Source organism: Dunckerocampus dactyliophorus, chromosome 4 (genome assembly GCF_027744805.1).
Source record: "Dunckerocampus dactyliophorus isolate RoL2022-P2 chromosome 4, RoL_Ddac_1.1, whole genome shotgun sequence".
Taxonomy (NCBI): domain Eukaryota; kingdom Metazoa; phylum Chordata; class Actinopteri; order Syngnathiformes; family Syngnathidae; genus Dunckerocampus; species Dunckerocampus dactyliophorus.
This window is the reverse complement of record NC_072822.1, coordinates 6161606-6184000: the sequence shown is the minus strand read 5'-3', so window position 1 is coordinate 6184000 and position 22395 is coordinate 6161606. Positions and strand designations below refer to the sequence as shown.

At 40.7% G+C, this 22395-nt stretch overlaps 1 protein-coding gene across 2 annotated transcripts in view; it reads right to left on the bottom strand.

Moving 5' to 3' along the window:
- dock8 (dedicator of cytokinesis 8) overlaps window positions 1–22395 on the bottom strand; it is a 75111-nt gene that overhangs the window by 31875 nt on the left and 20841 nt on the right. The window contains exons 6-23 of one of the 2 annotated variants that reach the window (XM_054772739.1): window positions 17496–17705; window positions 17260–17345; window positions 16727–16793; window positions 10130–10279; window positions 9904–9984; window positions 9354–9513; window positions 9148–9284; window positions 8381–8474; window positions 6509–6671; window positions 5803–5920; window positions 4811–4881; window positions 4548–4692; window positions 4340–4441; window positions 4158–4253; window positions 2503–2737; window positions 2236–2397; window positions 1454–1632; window positions 1132–1224 (exon numbers count right to left, since the gene is read on the bottom strand). In XM_054772739.1, coding sequence (XP_054628714.1) covers window positions 1132–1224; window positions 1454–1632; window positions 2236–2397; window positions 2503–2737; window positions 4158–4253; window positions 4340–4441; window positions 4548–4692; window positions 4811–4881; window positions 5803–5920; window positions 6509–6671; window positions 8381–8474; window positions 9148–9284; window positions 9354–9513; window positions 9904–9984; window positions 10130–10279; window positions 16727–16793; window positions 17260–17345; window positions 17496–17705 — 2349 coding nt within the window. Of the gene's footprint in view, window positions 1–1131; window positions 1225–1453; window positions 1633–2235; window positions 2398–2502; window positions 2738–4157; window positions 4254–4339; window positions 4442–4547; window positions 4693–4810; window positions 4882–5802; window positions 5921–6508; window positions 6672–8380; window positions 8475–9147; window positions 9514–9903; window positions 9985–10129; window positions 10280–16726; window positions 16794–17259; window positions 17346–17495; window positions 17706–22395 lie in introns of both variants that reach the window. The other variant, XM_054772738.1, reaches the window with a different exon arrangement.

The window sequence follows — 22395 nt, the reverse complement described above, 5'->3', positions numbered from 1 at the left end:
AACACTGCGACGGTCGAGAGGTTTTCTAATAACAATATAAATCTAGCATGACATGTCCAATTCCAATTATTATTCTTATCTAATTCTTCTAACATTTTTCTGCTTTTAATCATTTAGTTTTTTTTTAAGTATTACTGTTATTATGTGAATTATTTATTAAATAGATGTCTATGTCTATAAGCAAATCTGCAATACTGTATATACAATTTGTTTTCATTAAAAACATGACAATAGAAATCATCTTCCCTTACAAGAATAAATCTGCATGTTATTCATATGGAATGATTCTATTATGCTGACAGTCTTAAAAAAAAACTCACAGGCAACAATATTAGGTACACCTGCACAATCAAATAGCACTGCGCCAAATGAAGTGACCAGTCAGTGTCTGTATATACCTGTATATTGTTTCTGCAGTGATGCAATGACAAATGAGCCACGGGCTGCAGATGGCCCCTGATCCACACTTTGGGCAGTCCTATATGCCTACTTTTGTGGCTCTTGGTCCGGGTTGGGGTTGTGGTGTCTGCTTCAAGAGCAAACCACAACTATTTGGCTTGTTGGCTCAGTGTAGTGTACGAGCGATGCAGATTGAGGAGAGCGGGGCTGGTCAATGCGCTACAACAGTCACCCCTTAACGAGCAGCGTTGTCGCGGCTCAAAGATTTTTTTGGAGGTGCATGTCTATGGAGTTATATTTGAGCCTTAACTTTTAGGTAGCAAAGGCAGACTTTGAGCCCTATTAACGTGCAATAATTACTGTTCTGCAGCGCTGTCACTCCCTCCCTCTCTTGCTCGACTTTTTTGCTAGCGCTAGGGGAGAGTCGGTGTACGAGGCAAGCCGGTGTACTAGTGTACCTCCGGCCGGGTTTTGTGAACTGTGCTCCTTGCTGGGGTTCGCAGGTTGCTGCCTGGATAGCGGCGAGGCGTACGGGCGTGTTCAGTGGACAAAATGCGTGCCTGTTGGTCGCTCTCCAGGAGGTGACAGCACTGATATGATCAGACATTTTTTTCAAAATGTTATCGCGATCGACCGGCAAAGTTCCAAAGATCGAATAGTAGCTCACGATCGACGGGTTGGCGACCCCTGATCTAAGCTAAGTAAGCATAGCAACAATCCTCTTGTTCCTACCTTTCTGCTGGAGGGCCTGGTGCTTCCTGTGGAGTTCTGATGGCTGTTTGTGTCCAATATTGTCGACATGCGACTGCCTGGGATGTTATGGCCCTAGGAGACGAATACATACACAAATGCAGAAAAAGGCATTCCATCGCATTGAGCATGATGGATGCTCTCATTGTCTGCTCGCCTGTTATAACAGCTAATATACTTCAGGAGTGGAAATCAAATGATTGTATGTGTCTGTGTGGAGGCATGCTAGGATGTTTACAACTCAAAGGAGGAAGGAAATTAACTTCTACGGGTATAAGGTGTGTATAAGGAGTCTTTTTAGTACCTTGGCAGCCAGGATGTGCTTGACCTCAGCGTCCTCAGCAGGCAACTGGGGCGCGGGAATGTCAGGGTTGCTGCTGCTGCGGATTCTGGACTGCAGAAGCATGTTGCCCACGCTGGCTGCCGAGGCTCGGCCCATGGTGCTGTAACGGCTCTCAGTAGAGGGCATCATGCCACTGGTACCTGTTGTCCCAGTATCAGTTAGGCAATTTGCAGTAGACTAGGCACTACTGAACATATAGGGAATGGACACTCAGAACTCATATTGGCCGTCAGGGAAACTATTAAAAATTTGCCCTAAAAGTCGTCTAAAACTCAAGCCAAAATAAAATAGGGAGAGGATGCGCCTATTAAAGTGCCCTTGTGTGCAAAAGCACTCGAATTAGCGCTTGTCAAAAAACACTGCCATTAATAGCTGTGGCTGTAGACAATTCCTTAAGTCAACTCCACAAGATGGCAGTACTGCATTTGAAGTGTCATGAGCGGTGAACACCCGGCAGCTTCGTGCCTGACCTTTAAAATGTCACACTACTCAGCTTTTGGTGCGAAAATCAAGTGTGTTTACACTTGCTGTACTGGTGTTTACAATTACTGTAACTCATCAGTGGTATTAACGCTAGATGAGCAGTTTGCGCTTTACCGAATTTCCAACATTGTTTCTGTTGCTGCTGTGTTGTGCAATATATTTCAAAGAGAGCTACATTTCCTTTCCACTTTCTCATGCACTCTAAATTATTATTAAAGTTGTCAAATTAAGTTGTTGTATTTGTATTTATCAGTATGTACCATTTGGGATGTCTCGAGGGGGGTCAGGCAAACGGAACACCCAGTAAAGGTAAGTTGCCAAGAGGCTGTTTCGGCCTTGCTGATCCCTGCTCAGCTCCTGACTGTTATGGAGACTATTGACGATGGACACCACGGACTCAAAGGCTATCTGGGCCAGGTTGGCTAGAAGACAACACACACACACACACACACATCAGGACATAGCTATAAAATGGAAGCATCAAATTATGTCATCAGACTACGGTATCACCCTTCACCAAGACCCACCGGTCTGGCCAGCAATGACCATGGGCTGCATGATGAGGGTGAAAAGATTATCCAGCACCAGGTGGAGGAAGAGGACCAGCGGCTCCAAGCTGGATGATGACAGAGAAATGATGCTGAGCTTAAGCTCGTGCTCCAGCTTGTTCTCAGGGATCTTCTCCTCTCGGACGCGCAGCGGGAATGTGGCCCCGCCCTCGAGAGCGTGACATAGGGTGAAGAAGCGCTCCAAGTGGTTGTCCTGGTATGCAAAACAAACACTGGAGATAAGGGACAGATGCAGAAAACACCTTGTGTTGTTTCTATAAAATGATCGTGAATTTTTAAAATTTATTTCAGTATGGTACACAGTTTTTTCTTTTTTTGTCAATTTTTGCTTTTTTAATTTTGTAAGTATTTATATTTTCTTCTCATAATATTATGACTTTATTGCCATGATATTTTAACATTATTCAGATAAAAGTTTTTCCACAACCTATTTTTTTTTTCCGTTTTTCATAATATTACGACTTTGACCTATTCAATCCCAGACATTTTTCAAAAGACAACCCCTCTAGTATCTTTCAAGGCACACAGAATATGGTGTTCTATGGCTACATTAACATGGAACCTACCAAAAGAATGCTTTGACTCCCGTCTTTCATTAGAAAACAAAGTTTGTCTCTACCTTTTTCCGTTCTTTAGTAATCAGCAGTAGGACATAGGAAAGTTTCAGGAAAACATCAGTTGCCGAATAGAAAACAGACAAAACAAGCTTTTTGTGAAAAGATACATTTGAAGCATAACTTGCATTTTGACACAAATATTTTTTGTTTTTGTGACAGCTCAAATATCTAAACAACTATAATAATATAAACAACGCACAAAAAAGTTTTTTTTTACATCAAAATAACAATTTATTTATAAATATAACACCACCAACTATTTATAATTTTCACATTTGGAACTGAACTATGTGTGTGCATATGCATGCGTTAAAATTTCCCAACAATGTATCAATTTTTTTGTGTGGTACACTGGCTGTACTCATTCCTTATCAAACTGTGTCTATGGTTATATTGCCTTATCACTTTTCTATGTACTTACAATATGCAAGAGGCACCTTTGGAATACCGGCGGTGAACAAATGCATTGCAGCTAATGTGAAACGGATGAGGGGTATGATTAAATAAGTGTGTAAATTGTGTGCATGTTGATGATGACTTAAACCATAAACACCCTGGATTGGTCACCAGCCAATCACAGTGCACATATAGACAAACAATCATTCACGCTCACATTCATACCTATAGACGATTTTGAGTCAACAATTAACATAACATGCATGTTTTTGTAATGTGGGAGGAAACCGGGGTACCCGGAGAAAACCCGGGGAGAACATGCAAACTCCACAAAGAGATTCAAACCCAGGCCTTTCCGATCTCCTGACTGTGTGGCACAACATGCTAACCACTCCCCCATTTTTAAGGTTTCCTATGGGAAAAATGTTTTCGAATTTCAACAAATCAGCTTCTACCACAATTCTGTGTATTGTGCCTAGCAACATGTGGCTAAAAACACCTGTCATCTGACCAGAAAAAATATACACAGCAATTTTGTTGACTGCAAATTTTGTATACAATAAAATAACCGGTAGGTGAAAACGAACACCTTCAACTGACCTGTGTGTGCACAGAGGACACAGCCTGGACCTCGAGATTGAAGAGTCCTTTGTGACTTTCCATCCACTTGACCGGGGGCGTTTGAGAAGGTAGTTTCTGCACAACAAAAAAACACCGCAAGTATCAACCCTAGGGTGCGTCCATTCATGAGCACATAGCATGATGTTGAATCTTTTTCATACCTCAGCAGTGTGCAGTGAGTAATTAGGAGGTAGTCGATCCAACACTATGGGTAAACAGAACTGGCCTGTGTTCAGTCTGTCATTAATCCATATGGGCAGCCACTGGATAAGCATAACACAACATTATAGCTCACAAAAAAAAAAACACGGTACAGTTACCGCATGTACTGTACATAAACATTTTGCAAAGGCGCCGTGTGAGCCGTACGGAGTAGCCGATGAGTGTTTCACAGCTATTACTCTGGTTCTGTTTCTGCTGGCAACTAATGTGGTAGAAAGTGAAGAGCAAGTGGTGTCGTTCTGTCAGGCGGGCGGGAAGAGCCAGCTTCACCTCCTCGTAGAAATCTGGGGCTCTAATAAAAAAAAAAAACAAGAGAACACAGAAAAATCAGGCTGGAGAAACCGTCTTTTGAATGTTTAGATGAGCAAATTAGTATGATATTGTAGCATATTGAATACAAATGTACTTGCTTGTTGTGATAGGTAACAGGAGTGTAAATTTCCCGAACAAATTCAGGCCCACTAGATTTGCCAAAAATGATCTGTGGGGAAAAAAAACATCATATAGGTTAGGTTTGTTTTTTAACCATTAATTAAGATGCAAAAGTAAACACCTATAGGGGGGCATATTGCTGTGGCCAATCAGCAAGAAGAAAATAAATCACATACTCACATAAGTAAGTGAAATGTGAGGGGTGTATTTACTGTTGGAGGTAGTGATGTGCGATACCACCGATTTCAATGGGCGATACCGATCCGATGCCGATAATTTGTGCACATTCACCTAATGTGTCTGGTAAAGTGTAAAACGTAGTGTATTTCATATCACAGCATGGGGAATACAAGGCATTTCATTCATTTATTAATGAAATAACATTTAAGTAATGTATTTACTTATTTTAAACCCTGAAGTATATAGAGGTAGCAGGGTGATTTGCAATCTAGCCAAGCTAATATACAATAACAGAAAAAAAACAGAGGGTAAAATCATAGAAAATACAGTATGTGACAATAGTATTTTAAACAATAAAAAAAATATTAATTATTAAGAACTACCATCAGAATGAAAACGTTATTCAATTTCAAGAGACAAATTATTCAGACAAACATTACCTCAAATGACTGTAGTACCAAAAGTATCCATATTTTGATTTGAGAATCGATTTTAGAGCATGAAGAGCTGGTATTAGAAGTAGCCATGTTTTAGTATTGATCCGCACATCAGGAATTGGAGGAATATAAACGATTGGAGAAGGCCTGGTGGGATACATTGTGGCCATCTACAACCATGCATTTGTAGTTTATTTTCTTTTTTATTCATTGCTATTTAAAAGAGGTTTGGACTGCTTGATGATGAACAATGTAGCTTAAATTCAGCAACTTTGAGCACCTATAAAAGTGCTATTTTAATGTGATGTATTACTTATTATTACTGTTATTAATATTAAAGCAACAGTACTCACAGGAAGAGCGCTGCTGGGGTCTTCTCCGCTCATAAACTGCATTTTGATGGTGATGTTCCGTGCTGACGTCAGCCTGTTGACAAAGTTCAGCCTCTGAGGGTAAATATAGAGCAGGTTCCTGTAAATGCAAAAGAAGAGAGAGAATAAAATGTAATGTACATGCAATTCATGCTTACAACGCCAGATGGCATTAGCAATACGTGAATAACGACAATAAGAAACTGGAATTTGCATTGCTGTTTCTAATACTTATGTAGCTGCATCATGTGGGTGGGCAAAAATATAAGAAACAGTTGTCAATATGATACAGTACAGGTTGACATCATTGCTAACTACAATAACAAAAATATTGCCACATCTGACAGTGTAAATCAGAACTGTTACTTAACAAGTAATGCTCTTGGATTGGATCTTATCACACTGTGAAGGTGTACCTAATGTTGTGGCTGGGGCAGGAAATTCCCTCAAAACGTCAATGCAGCGAGCGCTCTTGAGCAATGAGTACACACTATGACTGTTCTTGTTGCCTGCGGCTTCTTGGAGAAATAAATGGTTTGTGTTTGGGCAAGCCTGTTTGCACCTCAGGCTATTTTTTTTCTTTCAACACCATACTTGTATTTCCTAAAGCCAATTTGCAAGCGTTACACAAGTCACTCCAGCGTGGCTGTGGACTTTTTTTGTGTTTAGAAGTGCAGCTGTGGCTCACCTGTAAATGTTATGCGGGACATAAACCTCGCTGGAAGGGAACTCCAGTACTTCTTTGACGTGGCGAATGTTCTTCTCAGCTACAGGTATGAGGGGGATGAGCTCAGTGGACAAACAGGCCTGAGGTAAGTCATGGAGTGGAGACATGTCCAGTTTTATGGAGCCTGAAGACATGCGACGAGACAAGAGTGTTGGTTTTCCATCATTATGAAAGTCAAGTGAACAATGAAGCTGGTCCCCTATTATGCAAAATTCACTTTTTAATGATGTTCAAAGAGGAATGTGCTACATGTCCGTATGAGCACCAATTAACAATCTATGATCTCCCTCGCTAGTTTGATCCATTTGTTAGAGAAGAGGCTTTGCTACACATCTTAAAGTAAAGCCTGTCAGTCACGTACAGAGGTAGGAGCCGTAAGTATGATAAGTTAGCTTTTGTTCTGTGAATATGATTTTGCTTTTCAAATGTGAGTGTAATGTTAGCACTGTAGCTCACATAGCTATGGTAGTGTGCTAACATTTGTGTCCTCCTGTCTCACTCCTTAATGTTATATTGTGGTATGTGATATATGGTATATACCGTAGACTCCGGTGTACAAACCGCACCCACTAAATTTAGAGAAAAACCCAGATTTGTACATATATAAGCCGCACCAGTGTATAGGCCGCACATGTTCACGTCATAAAATGGCATATGGTGGTGAGAACCAGGGAGCTCTTTATTTGACAGAAGCCAATCATGAGCTGTGAAAAAACTCACTACAAGCTTGTCAACCCATTGGAAATTGCAAGGTCATTACTTAATACAAAAGACTTACTCACGGTGTCATCTTACAAACTCATCACACAGCAACTTCATACTCAAAAGGTACCGAGAAAATATACATTATAAGTACCTAATACGAGTTTAAAATAACAAACAGCAGCTATTTTTACATGTACCCATTATGCATTACTGCCAGAAGAGTAGTTCCTTGGAGGACAAGCAGCACAGAAAATAGTGATTGGTGCTGCAAAGCTGCCTCTGTCCCTCAGAAGGAGCCAGAGGACCCGGAGCCCAGAGGGACATTCAAGATTCAAGATTTAAGAGTTTTATTGTCATATGGCTGACATCACTGCAGCGCCCCAATGAATGCATTGCTCAGACACAATGGATTATGGGAAAACTTTATGGAAGTTGTTTTTTTTTTTTATTTCAAACTCATACTGGTACATGTTTGTCAGGTACACCTTTTGAGTGTTAAGTTGCTGTGTGATTAATTTTGTGTTGTTAGTACTGTGTTCTTAGTAAGATGACACCATGATTCAGATTTATATATTGATTTATATTATTATACCGTTATATATAATGACCTCATGCAAATTTTCAATGGGTTAACAAGCTCGTTGTGAGTGCACTTATAGCTCGTGATTGGCTCCTGCCAAAGAAAGAGTTACTGTTTCCTCACTGACTCACCAGTGGCAGAGTATTTAAACAATTAGTAGTAGTTCTCTGATGTCACGAGGTTAGAACGCAGCCATAAATTAGCTGCACCACTGTATAAGCCACAGGGTTCAAACTTTAAGAAAAAAGTAGCTGCTTATATCCCGTAATTTACAATTTTATGTTGGACAAGTGCAGTGTATATGTAAAAAGTGGATAAAGTACACAATAGTGCTTCTTCGAGCCACACACTCTTGTCGGAGACAGGCGTGGACAAAGACAGCTCATTAGCATTAAAGCTACAGACAGCGTGTTCCCAGTGGGGCTTACGAAAAGCACTATTAAGTTATGTAATTCCAGCATTACACACTTCCAAAACACTACTGTGGGACCTCTGGGACATATTTAGTAGCATAACATGGAACCTTCAAATGTGACAAAGCGTGGGACCTGATATAGTCTTGATTCGTCTCTGCGGAGTGGACGTTTTCTTAATCTCGGACAAGAATTTGAGCAAGTCCTCGTCACTCAAACGATCTCCCTCCTGAAAACACAACAAAAGAAGGAATTACAGCAAGCATTTGTAATAAATGTAGCTCGGTACTTATATTGTTGGACCACATTGTTTGCAATGTTTGTAGAGTACAAACACTGTCACATTCTAAAATGAAGCCGTGATTGTTATACTCATTTTGAGACAATTTGTTGTAACACTGATGATTCCTGTTGGCATTTAGCACATAGATGCATGGTCACAGTCAACAACAATGTACCCCACAGGACATCTTCCAATTTCGATGTCAAAAGTATGGAATTCAACCATGCCCAAGGCTATGCAATTAATATTTTGCTTTCTTGTTTACACATATTCACTATACAGAGTCACAAGATGCTTGCTGCACCTTTCACAGGAAGTGAAAATGAAAGAAAATATAGTTATTCCCTCCTTTGGAACTATAGTACTTTCCACTTCCACTTTATAGAAAATAATGGACTTTGTCAGTAAGAATATTTGTGGCTTTATTTTGAAGAACAATAAGAAATATGCCACCGTACAAGGTTAAATAGCTTGAATTGTTTTTGAAAGTGGCGTCACTCCAAGTACTGATATCAAGTCATGGCTATGTGGTAGCAATGTGACTGATGGAATGCACGTGGTAGATTTTATTTGACATTGTGCATCCCAAGGGTGACCAAAGCTGTATTTGAAGCTCAACCTGTTTAAAGATGGTGCTGATGGTAATGGTGGCTGGTTTGAATGCAGAAATGTTACATAGCTGCTCCTCAACGGTGCTGAAACGTTCCGAGTTCCTCCGTGGCAACTGGGCTTTACGGTCTATGCTGCTGGATTTCCCTGAAGAAAAACAAGTGTAGGTCATGTGATACAGAAAAAAGTAGAAGTGGGTTTCAAAAAAGTGCACACCTTTTAAGCTGTCGGAATCAGTGACATCGCGGTCAATGGCGGCTGTAGAGATGACTTCCATGATGTTTACAGTTGCCCAGGCGAAGGGCATGCGGTAGCGGCCTAGCCTCTGGCAGAAGGCCTCGGACTGCCCTCGCAGTTTCTCCAGCTTGTCCTTGTTCTGGAGGTAATTCAGAAATTCCCATCATGCACTACACTCACCGGGCTTTACTATGGACTGAACCGCATCACACTGAGAGGTCTATTTCCTACCTCTTCTGTGGTTAAAATAATAATGACAATAAAAAGAAATATGAAATACAGCTTTCAGTACAGCACTACAATATGCAAGGATGTAATATGTTACTCTCACTCTCTCTCTCCCCCCTACAGTAGGTCCTTCCCGAGAGGATGAATGAATACCTCACTGAATACCTCTCGAGCTATGCAAAAGCTGCAAATCTTAATACAGCACTGGATCACATTTGATAATGTTGTGGCTTGAGTATGTTTGGCTTGAGTATACACACTGTCAGTGTATCGCATTTATACACACATTGTCAGCGATTACCTTCGAAGAGTCACAATCTCTCATCGTCATGTAGGGCTCTGCACAGTCACTGATCTCGCCTTGCTGCAGGACTTTTTCAATCTGGACCAAAGACAAAAAGTACATTACATCAACCTCATCGACTGCTAGAGTGCTAAAGTGAATATACATTAAATCCAGAGAGAAAGCAGCTACTCTCAAGGTAATCGCGCCTATGTCGAGTGCCACTAGATTCCATTCTTCTTACCTTGATGACAAGATATATGTCCGGGGAAGGGTAGGTGATGGAGAAGATGGCCGACCTGGCCAATGAGGAAGGATCCACATGAGGAGTGTGTGATCTCAGGAAGCTTTTAAACTGCTCCGAGTTCAGGTCACAGTAGAAGTTCTCTGATATCTGAAAAAAAAAGATGATGGAGTTGTTGGATTATCATGATCACACTAATAACACATTTACAATATTTCTTGAGATGTGCCTGAACACATGTGGATGGATTTATTATGTTAAATTTAAATACAAATTGTTGACAAATACATAGCACACTCTGAATCAGATCCAGATAAACCTGGTTTGTCATTACAGCTTCTGATGTGAGAAGTGGGCGGGGCTACCTGCAGTTAGCTGATTCGCCAGAATAAGATGCCCATCATTTTCAAAAGGTTTTTTGTTTTTTATAGATTTTTACAAATTACGTTTATAAAGGTAGTATCTTACTGCACGAAAAAAAAATATGTATTTGTATTTATTATATCATATTTACTATATATATTTATTATATTTATTTATTCATTCAGTCATTCATTTTTATGCTGCTTTTATATATATATATATATATATATATATATTGCTTAAATAGTTCCGTGACACATAATCATTATAAATAAAAAATATTTTGCCTAAAAAAAAAATTTAATTCATGCAACAAGCCTGAAGGAGTACCTACCCTTCATTAGTATGTACGTAGAAAAACTGTAATCTCAAATGTGACATCGCCAAAACATGACCTTAAAGAAATGCATGGTTGTTGGCAACCCCGGTGTATCACACCGGGCATCAACCGATCATTTATGATACTGTCTACGTCATATAAAAACAATAGGTTCCTATAATGAGGTGTGCTTAAAATAACAATGTCATAACTTCATCAATTTTTTTTTAAAAAAGGTAACTTCTTTTGGCCCATGTCAAGATCATACGGACTGTTACAAATGTGAATGTGATCCAAATAAAACAGGTACCCTGTTGCAGTCATTTCCAAAAAGAAGTATGCTGGAATGAAAGCATTAGTATTTTAAATGCTGTGGCCCTGTGGACTCTGGTTCCAATGGAAACCACTGAAATATTATCACCTTGGCCTCAGGCTATGAACAAAGCCATATGTGTGGGTCATGTGATCCTTGTGATTCTCTGGATCGACTACACTGCACCACAGCAGACTTGTGCGGTAAGCCAAAAATGTCCCAGATGTCCAAACAGCATCAGTGAATCAGATGACATGCTTGGTTCTGTCACCGATGGTTCTGATTGAAACCTCATGTTTATAATAGTTCGTCCTGCAGGAAGCCAAATGGAAGACAGACAGATGTGCGACTGTTTTCCCTTTGAGGAGTGAAAGTTCATAAGAGGGTGTGGTCACAGTATCATCATCAGTCCTCTGCTGTTTAGCGGCACAAAGGCGTCAAACAAGGAGACTATTGTTCTGAGCTCATGCTTAATTACAAACATATTCACTCGTGGAAGTCAGCTATTCAACCACAAAAGAGACTTAGGATTTAATTGCAACGTGATATGCAGGACCATTGCATGTTTCCAGGACCCCGAATGGGATACACCTGCGTCCAAAATGCAGCGCTCTGCTTTTTTATGGCATTATTGCATACAGCTACACACCTTGTTTGATCTGCAGCCCTGTATCTGCATTGAACTGTACACTCCTGATAAAAAAATTTAAGACCAGTTGAAAGACTTAACATTCTGCACTGTTGGATCTTAAGGAGGTTCTAAGTAGAGGTTCAAAAGGCAAAAAGAAGAAATGGGAGCGGAAACATCACATTTTTTGAGTAAGCAATTTATTGGAAACAAGCATTACAGTGAAATCTGATCAAAAGTTTAAGACCACAGCTTTTAAAAGCCAAAATCTTGCCAAAAATGTGGATTCAATGTCATTTTCTGTCAGGTATTCATTCACACTGTCATGATCTCTTGATGACAAAGGCAAAAAAAGCTTTCTGTCTTTGAAGCAAGGCCTCTCGCAGCATGCCATTGCTGCTGAGGTTGGACGCAGTAAGAGTCATTTGAAACTTCTTAAAAGATCCTGAGGGTTATGGAACAGAAAAGTCAAGTGGTAGACCCCCAAAAAATGTCACCGGCTCCGAATGGCTGTCCGCAGTTCACAATGCCCACCTGACAAAGGACTTCTTCCAGAGGAATAAGCTCACTCTTTTGGACCATCCTGCATGTTTCCCTGATCTGAATCCAATTGAGAACATTTGAGGATGGATGGCAAGGAAAGTTCACAAAAATGGACATTAGTTCCAGACAGTGGATGCCCTCTGTGAAGCCATCTTCACCACCTGGAGCAACATTCCAACTAGCCTCCTGGAAACGCAGGCATCAAGCAAGCCCAAACCAATTTTTGAGGTTATTAACAAGAATGGCTCACTGCTCATTACTGAGTCCTTTTTTGAACATTTTAATTCTATTATATGGGGGTCTTTTTTATGGTTTTAAACTTTTGATCAGCTGATAAACAGCCTATTTCAGCTTAACAATTGTTTGCAATAAATTGCTTACACAAAAAATGTTCTGTCTAACTCCATTTTGAAGCTCTACTTACACCACCCTTAAGATCCAACTGTGCAAAATCTAAAATTCTTGCAATTGTTCAACTGGTCTTAAAATTTTGATCAGTAGTGTATTCACATGAGAGGCTGTCCTCAAACTAGCTTACCAGTCAGTGAACGCCCCTAAGGTTATGCAATTCAGAATCTGACCAAAAATGACGCCTCTAAAGTTTAGAAACATCAGACTTTGAGCTATTATCATGCATGATGTCCCAGGACACATCAGCAAGACCTCAGTTTGGCGTGCATCAAAGGACTAACTGTTTTTGCTTCTTGTGTTCAGATTTTTCTTTGGCTTTTTAGGGATGACACTTAATTCCAAAGAAGGACAAGCCTCAACAATGGGTATTACAGACAAAAATAACATTAAACTGGACAAAATAAAATAGGACCGAAACTTACAGATTTAAGCCCCTCTTACACAGAGACCATGCAAGAGAGCCGTAACAGAAGCAGACGCAAGATTTTTCTAACAGTATGACACAGTATCCTGCCTCCTGCGTACGCTGCCTATCTCCTGAAGTCAGCTGGGATAGGCTCCCCCCCGTGACCCTAATGAAGATAAGCGGCATAGAAAATGGATGGATGGATATACAGTACAGATACGTACTCCACAATAGAAAAAAAAAAAACATTTGCAATATTTGTTGCATTTCATTCACAAGTCGGCCTCGGCTTGGGTCAAACTCTGTGCGTGCACCTATCCTGACAGAGCAGAGAGCCGTGATTAATAAGTAGAGAATTATGTGGATTTATAGGAACATCTGTTACAGATTTCACAGATGCCAAACGACAACAAAACTGCTGTGAGCTCGAAAACAAAACACGAGGTTGAGAATTCTCATGAGGCAAACAAGCGAAGAGGAAGAGATGCAGGGAAACGACAACATGAAAGCGGCAGAAAATACAACACTGGATGGGGAGAAAAGGGAAACTTTAGTACGGGAACTGGAGAGGGTAACACTAAATGGGTCAAATTTTTTGCAAAACAAAGCTGGACTTGTTCCTCCTTTACGCACCTAGAGCACATTTCACAGCTCTTTAACAGTCAGTCTGTGCCCGGACCTTTTGTGCTCACCAGAACATTGCATTAACCTCTACAAGGGTGCGGGTCATTGACTACCAGTTAAGAACGGTAACCTTGAGTAAGCGATAATGTGACACTTCCAACTGTAATAACTATCTGGGTGCTACACAGACGTTTTCCATTTCACGGTTTTAAAGTAATCATATGGGATTTTTGCTCAAGGGCACACTATGAGAGGTGTCCTGGCTGGTCCACTATCGCTCACAATTCTGAACAGCAAGTTTAGCATAGACTCAGCGTAAGAGGTGTCTTGGCTGGACCACCCATATTATAGACCACTACAATTTAGTGTGAGATAAAGCTTGAACAAGAAATGCACACAATTCTAAATAGTATCATTAGCATGGATGATGATAACATGAGGTGTCCTGGCTGGTCCACTATTATTATACACAAAAAATATACTGCAGTTCCTGGGTTGCCATGGCAATAACACAGATGTTATTTTCCTTATTATAAGCAAGTGTATCATTGTATTGCTTCTGTAGCTGTTATTGTCAGTTCAAATTTAGGGCTGTCTTCGACTAAGGATTTTCATAGTCCAATCTGATTCATGAGATTTTGTACATAGTCGACTAACAGTCGAATGTTTGTTGTTTTTTTTTTAAGGGATAGTTCAGATTTTTTGACATGAAGATGTATGACATCCCTATCCGCATTGTCGTCCAATAAAAGCGACTTACCCCCCACTTGGTCTCCTAAGTCCAGCTCTGGTCAGATTTCTGTGATGAAGAACGTAGTTACGCTTAGTTGCTGGGGACAATTAAGTAAAGAGTTTGGCTTCTAAAAACAAAATGGGTTCAAAAGATTAAAACATTTGCATCACAAAAATGCCTTAAAAAAACCTCAAACCTCACAAAACGCTTGGCGTTATATCTGTCTCCCACAGGCAACAGTGCGCAGGGATACGGTGGGAGACAGATATAACGCCAAGCGTTTTGTGAGGTCTGATTTTTTTGAGAAGGCATTTTTGTGCATTTTTTGAACGCATATTGTTTTGAGAAGCCAAAGTCTTTACTTAATTGTCCCCAGCAACTACGTGGAACTACGTTCTTCATCACGGAAATGTGACCAGAACTGGACTTAGTAGAGCAAGTGGGGGGGTGAGCCGCTGTTATTGGACTACAATGCTGATGGGGATGTCATACACCTTCATGTCAAAAAACCTGAACTATCCCTTTAAGACCCCTGCTCATGGCGATCCTGACAAATAAACAGATCTCATTTGCAACTTTTTCCTTCTCAAAGAAAACGGCTAAAACACTCAGATAAACAAATAAACATGGTAAGTGTGCAACAACAGTACCTTTATTTATGTTGTGACACAGCAAGCACCTTTGGTCTTGCCGTATTCAGCCACTACTCTATTAGCCTGAAGTTTGTGGCGGTCGGCTAGCTCAATAGCATTGTCCGGGATACACCTGGTTAATCATGTCTCTGTGAAAATTATAACGTTGCAGTCCAAAAGTCTTTTACTGTGTGATACTGTATGTGGAGTCGTAACATGTCCATTTTATTCACTAAAGACCGCACATTAAAGAGGAAAATGCTCGGTAAGCAGAGTCTGTGCGGTGTTAGATTGAGCTTAGCTCATATTCCTCCGTGCCGTGCTCGCCTTTGTTTATGTTCTTGACGCCGCTTGCGAGCACTTCCGCCCAGCTGGGTGGTGTGTGTAAACTTCGGTACTCTGGAGGTAAGAGAAGCGCTTCGCTGTGTGTACGTGCTGTCATCTTGCATAGGTATAGTTCTTCTGTTAAACACACACGTAATTTTCACTTCTTTATTAATACCAATGAGGCTGAATGTGTGTCAAAATAGGCAATTTATAAGAAAAACAAAGAGATTCTATGTAAAAATGTATGCTCAGCAGCAGCCATAGGCACCCCCATGTGGTCAGAATGGTACAATCTTGCTTACATGACATTTTCATATGATTCGACTGCGAGACTGATAGTGGAAGCAGACTCCTCCGAATCGAATTGTCGAATAGTTGAATGTTCTAAGACACCCCTAGTCAAATTAGTACATACTGTTTCTTGAAATAAGCCATTGGGACATATTAGAGTCATTGGCATCAGTTATACTTGAAGAGGCATTGAGAAGATGGCAAGGCCACTGGCAAAAAAAAAACCTCTCACTATCTCCACAAGCTGTTAAGCACAAGCTAAATCCTTCCGGCCTTTTCACACTCAGAAAAAAAAGAAATCCAGATAAGTCAATCCACAAAAAACAAGCAAACAGCCATGGCTCAGAGTAGTTGGCTTGGAAAATACTTCACGGTATTAGTAGTGATAGAGCCGAAACATGTTGTAGTTTATCCCTCGCAGACGTGAGTGCCTTAAGATGGATGTGCAGTAGTGCAAGAGACACATGCCACGCTACAATAAAATGGGGTAAAACTAAGGAATGAAGTCAATATTAGTGCATTAGAATGATTTTGTGGGAGCCTGCTCCACTGAGCTGGAGTACAAGTTGAATGAATTGTTATCTTTCCATGACTGTTATTCGAGTAGGAGGCACTTGAAAGGCAACACACAGGGGTGTATATGTATTACAAGATGTGTAGAAGTTACTGTATCTCACAAAAGTGAGCGAAATGGAACGTGCCCTGCTTCACAATGTCACAGTACATGTTGGAACTTTTTCCTCTATGAACTGCAGCTCCTCCTGTGTCTGGCAGCACTTATGCACCCCATACCATGATGCTACCACCATGCTTGACTGTAGCCAAGACACAACTATCTATTCACTTGTGTTGTGTGATGACTCATTTTCAGTGGACAGTAAATCTATACTCCTGTATAAAATGACTACTACAAAAAATATTCACCCGAGAAGATCTAATACAATAGTTGCCAATATGTGAGGGGTGGACCGGTACTCACTTTAGCGAGATACTGTAAATTTTCTTACCTTTTTCTTCTCTTTCAGGTCATACAAGGCCATGGTAGCAAATATGGGCTCAATGTCAATCTCAAACCTATAAAGAAAAAGCGAGTTGGTCATTCAGAAATAGCACGTGACTCGAAGGCTTAAATGTGCTGACATGTAATTGAGGTTTTGCCCTGTGCTATTCTTATATTCTATTCTATTCTGGTTATCCCTACACAGTCTGTCTTAGTTGTATCTGGGCAGCCTTTATTTACAGTATAGTGTGCCGTAAGGGGGTGGGGGGCAATTTGCAAGCCAGGAAATACATTCAACTAAACTATTTTTCACTTTCATGGAGAAAAGGGCTAATGAATGATACAAAATAGATAAACATAGATTGGAGGCGCAGTAAATTGGTGCCTAAAAAGCAGTAACTCCGTCATAAATGTACGAGACATAGAAGAATGCTCAATGCCCTGACTTTCCCCTCTGTAATACATTCATCTGCTGCTTCGCTGTCTTCAAAGAGCCAAAAGGAAAGCTGCTGAAGTCATAAGAGAAAATGTATGACATACTTGATGGCCTGGCATCGGATCAGGATGCGGTCTCCAGTGTGTTCTTTGGGGCAGTCGGGAACGGGTCGAATCTCCACTGCGTCTTCCTGGAATATGACAGGCAAGACACAATTTTAAAATCTGTAAGAAAAAAGGAAGTAGTTGTTCCGTCTTGAGATTTTAAAAAAATCTTTAAAAAACAGTTTACAGCATTGTTAAAGAGAGAAATGGATTAGGCTGTTGGTTGGAGGCCTTACCTCATCAGCGGGAGGGTACAGCGCAAACAGCTCGGGGTATCTGTTTCCCTGCCGGGCTTCCTGGTTGAAGCGGTCCAGCTCCTCGTGACTGCTGAAGGCCAGCAACCCCACCACCCTCTGGTCCGGAGTCAAACAGCGCAGGTTGAAGTCGGACGAGGTCAGCGTGCGGCCAGAGTCATCATTCAGCACCGCTAGAGTTGGAGACTTGACCTGGGGTGTCGGCAGCAGAAAGACAAACGGTTAGAGGTTGGGGAGGATATAGAAAAGAAAAAGGGAGGAGGGGATCTGATGTAGATGGATGTGTGACATGTCGAGAAGAGAACAGAACAAAAGCACTACAATGAAAAAGGCGACAGACTTTTCCTCACAAGCGGTTTGTCAATTGTAAAATCCCACTTTCAATTGGAAAGGCAGTCTCTTGTTATTATGTTGTCAAGGACTCAACAAACAGCTGACAGGCATCTCTGACAGTCATGACAGTGTTTCAGCCCTTGGACAATGTCTCCAGCCTGTTGTGTTTATGTTGTCTGGTATGCTAAAGATATTAAAGGGCTTTTGTCACTTCTGTTACATTGTAGCTCATGTTGTCACCAGTACATGTAATTTAGTCATCAGGATGGACGGAAATAAAGCTGCAATATGACCACTTTACAACCCAGTGATATCCGAGCCACCTGTCAATAACAATATTCCTGCTTTCAGCTTCTACATGAGCTGATAAAGCTTTTGTAAGTGGATATACGCACGTAGACGGATGGATGGTGAGAAAAGAAGAAATAATCATGGCTTTTTGACATTCAAGCGCTTCTCACTTCCTGATGATTATGTTCTGGAAAGACCAACAAATGTGAGGACGAAGTCAAACCATCACTGGAATGATGTCATTATCTTATGAGAAAACTAGTCATAACTATCGTAATTTTAGGAGAATAAAATAATTTAAAAAAATGTATCAAATACAGTCAAACTTGTCTATAGCGGCCACTAGAGGGAGTCTGCAAAAGTGGCCGCTATAGACAGGTGGCCTCTATAGACAGGTTGGCGTCCAGTTTGAATGTTGACCAGTAGAGGGAAAAAAAGGGAAAATAATAATAATAATAATGTTGACCAGTAGAGGGCACTGCGGACTGCGGATAAAAGTTGTACAGCACTACTAGGCTTGTTATTATCATGGTTCATGGTTCATGGTTTTAATCCTGAACATGCATGAGTCAAACAGTAGCACATCACATAGTACAATTCACAATTTTGCATGTCCAAAAAGGAGTAGGAAGAAGCAAAGCTTATTTAATCCTACCCCTCATCAGTTTCACATCAGTTGCAATACATTTATTCACCTCTTGTTCTTCCAAGTGTACTTTGTAGGTCTACATGACAATGTAGTGCAATCATAACCAAGGTTTTTACTAACTAAAAGGAAGCTAGAGGCTTAATAATAACAGATAGAATGTATCCACGACCCACAGAACAAAGCTGTGCTGGTAATGTCTTACGCTTGTTTTTTATATTTTACTTTTTATACGGCAGTGTCATTACAGCTTTAGTTCATCAGGAAGTGACGGGAAGTGACGGTGGGCGTCCCGAGCAGGACAGCTAGGCTCAGTGCTAGCTGTGAGTTTCGAGAGAGTTGGGAAGTGTGTTTATGTTGGCGTGGATGTAAAGTCCTGCAGTGTTCTCCGCTGTTAATAAAGCCATTAAAGTGCATCAGCGACGTGAGTCTCTCCTTCCCCACAACAAGCGGCATTACAATATTGACCAGTGCACACCAGGAAATAAACGGTGTCATTTCTTACAGGCATTGGCTGGACAGCTATGTAGTGGGGCTTGTTTAACCTTTGCCTTGTGGGCAAGCAGGAAGGAGAGACGATGCTGAGAGATGTGTGTGTGTTCTGAGCTGCTGTCTGGTGGCCGCGTTCAAGAAGGCAGAAGAAACAGGAGAAGTTTCGTTCTTTGCTTCGGAGCTGAATAACACTGACAAGTTAACAGACTAGTAGCGAACGGAAAAGAAGATGGCTTTGTTTGTGTCGAATACAGAAGATGAGGACTTTGATATATTTGTGGATGAGGATTGATCAAAAATAACGTGAGTACATTCTAAAATACTTCAATTAAGTACAACCGAACTCAGTTTTGCTCCCGCTGCCACATGCATGCTAGCGTATGTTTTTTTTTTATTGTAGCATCGCTGGGAGCACGTCCTGTTCTCAGCCTAATGGCGATAATGTTTTGGTGCAAATGCTCTTAAAGTTACATGTTTGACCAGGAAATAGCAAGCTCAAAAGAAGACGGCTTTTTTAAGTGGAACAACTGACAGTTTGTGTGGATCTTGTGAATGATTGTGACTGAGCTAGGACTCAGTAATTAAAGTCTACACACGACGGCGTCATTGATTGAAAAACAAAACTTTTTCGTGCATGAAGCTTCTACTTGAGTCGGTAATTTGGCCGCTATATGCGATCAGATATTGACCAAGGGAGACAAAATGGGTGGCCGCTGGCCGCGTTGGACAGATGACTGCTATACACACGGTCTATAACATGTAAATTTGCTGCGGGGGATTTTTCAGTGGCTGCTATAGGCAGGTGGCAGTTCTACAAAGGTGGCCGCTAAGACAGGTTTGACTGTATATACAAAAAGTAATATTTTTATATAAAACAAATATCTACATAAGTAAAAATAATATTCAGAAAAAAATTAAAATGCCGGTGCTACACTATTAATAATCATAACTTTTTCTGACCTTCTAACACAGCACAACAAAACACATTCAAATATGTTTTATTATTAGTTGTAGTATTTCTACTATTGTATTATTTTTTTAATAAATGTTTTTATTAGTATTATTATTATTTGATAAATACTTTGTATATATTGTATATGATTTGTAAGTATGCATACTTAATTTGTATTTTTATCTTTTAGAAATATTTAACTTCTGAATAAAAAAATAAAACGTATTGTTATTATTAGTACCACTACTATTTATACATAATAAATCAAATAAAAATACCAAGCTCCTCCCCCAGGTATAATTCATATACAATTGAAATCAATTTATTATTATGTTTTTTTTTCCAATATTACATTAATTTATATAAGAAGAAACATACCAGAAACTTGGTATGATGCAGTGCGTTTCTACACCGCTGTAAATTACACCCAAAAAGTACTAGAAACACTTGTATTGGATCTCATCAGACTGTGTAGAGGCAGGCAAGTGTTAATTAGTAAGCCCTGTTAGTCATTAGGCTTAATTAGAATGAACTAACTGGAGCATCCGCTGCCCACCAGTTGAAGGTCTCCCAGGGGGGTAGTAGTGGTGCCATATGGTATTACACTGTGAGACATAACCATGCTGCTCACAGGCTGCATCTGTCTTTGGGCGAGCAGTCCCTCCAGCCATGCCCGTCTTTACTGTCCTTGTCTTTTTCAGTACAGTCACACATCAATCAAAACCCGCGCAAGGACTGTCTGAGCATCACACCATGATCCTGAGGGCTGGGGTAGTGGACCGGACCAAACAGAAGAGAGCCATTACGTGGTGAAGGACAATTATACCGATCTTCCCATCCCTGTCACACATTATCTGGCATGCACATCATGGGAAGCTCGCCCCTCAAATGAAGGCCTTTTGGTTTGGGTGATTAAGCAGGACTGGCATGGGCAGGGTGATGGGGGAAGGCTGGTTGGCTGGCTGGTACACCACAGAGCGGGGGTGTTCTTAGCGAGGACTCAGATTGGCTGGCACTGCCTGAGGCCGGCAGCAAAGTAATGGTCAGTTTGAGACAAAAAAAGGGATGGGAACTTGGCTGCAAAATGCCTGTTGTGGGCCAAGGAAGGGGACTAGGAAGTAATTAAAAGTGGAACATTCACTAAAAACGTTCATTTTCTATACTGCTTTGACAAAACGTCCTTAGGGTGAGAGTTGGGGTACACCCCGAACCTAGACCTAGATCATCTGGGCAGATCAGACAACAACACCGTACTTTCAACTTTAAAGGCCCCTTTTTATGCAAAATGTACTTTTTAATGTTGTAACGTGTCCCTAGAGCCTGTTTATGACCACCACACGTGAGATTAATCCATCAACGTCCTAAATGGTTCGCTACACTTTTGAGAGAGGCGGCGCTCAAACTGTTGTTTTTGAAGTTCGGTGTTTTCATAACATAATAAAAGAAAAACATCCTTCCTCGTGATATTGCCTGACCCCACGCATAGCTGGATGAACCCGCCCCGTGTACACGCCAACCAGCTTTGTAAAAAAAATAAAAAAAAAGCAGGGTTCGCTACACATTTCAAAATAAAGCCAAGAACCCTGCAAAAGTCCATTGTAGCTGTAAGTTTGACACTTTTTTCGTCATCGAATAGGGTAATCTAGCATCATAACTGCTGTTAAAATGCGAGTGTAATGTTACCTCTGTAGCTCTCGCAGGTATGCTAGTGTTGCTTGTTTATGTCCTCCTATCCCACGTATGTTGTCGTATGTGATATACTGTATGGCATCTAGTACGTCGGACAGGTCAGGGTTACAGTGTACTGTATACTGTGGTTAAAGTGCAAAATAGTGGTTCTTGGAGACAAGACAAACAGTGTGGACAACACAGCTCATTGGCATTAAAGCTACAGACACACACACAATACAATTTGTTTCCAGTAGGGCTCTCTAAAAAGCACTTTAAAACTGTTTACATTCCAACATCAAGGCTAGATTTTGGCCAAGACACAATTGTGTTCCTTAAAATTGCTGAAATATAATACAATACGGGAGCTTCAAAAGTAGCAGGGCAACAGCAGAATGACACTGTTGTGTTATCTGTTGTGTTGAAACCCCACCCCCACCACTCGGTATTGCCTCACACTCAAAACTTCATCAGTATGGGCCGCCTTGCTGCTCTGACTT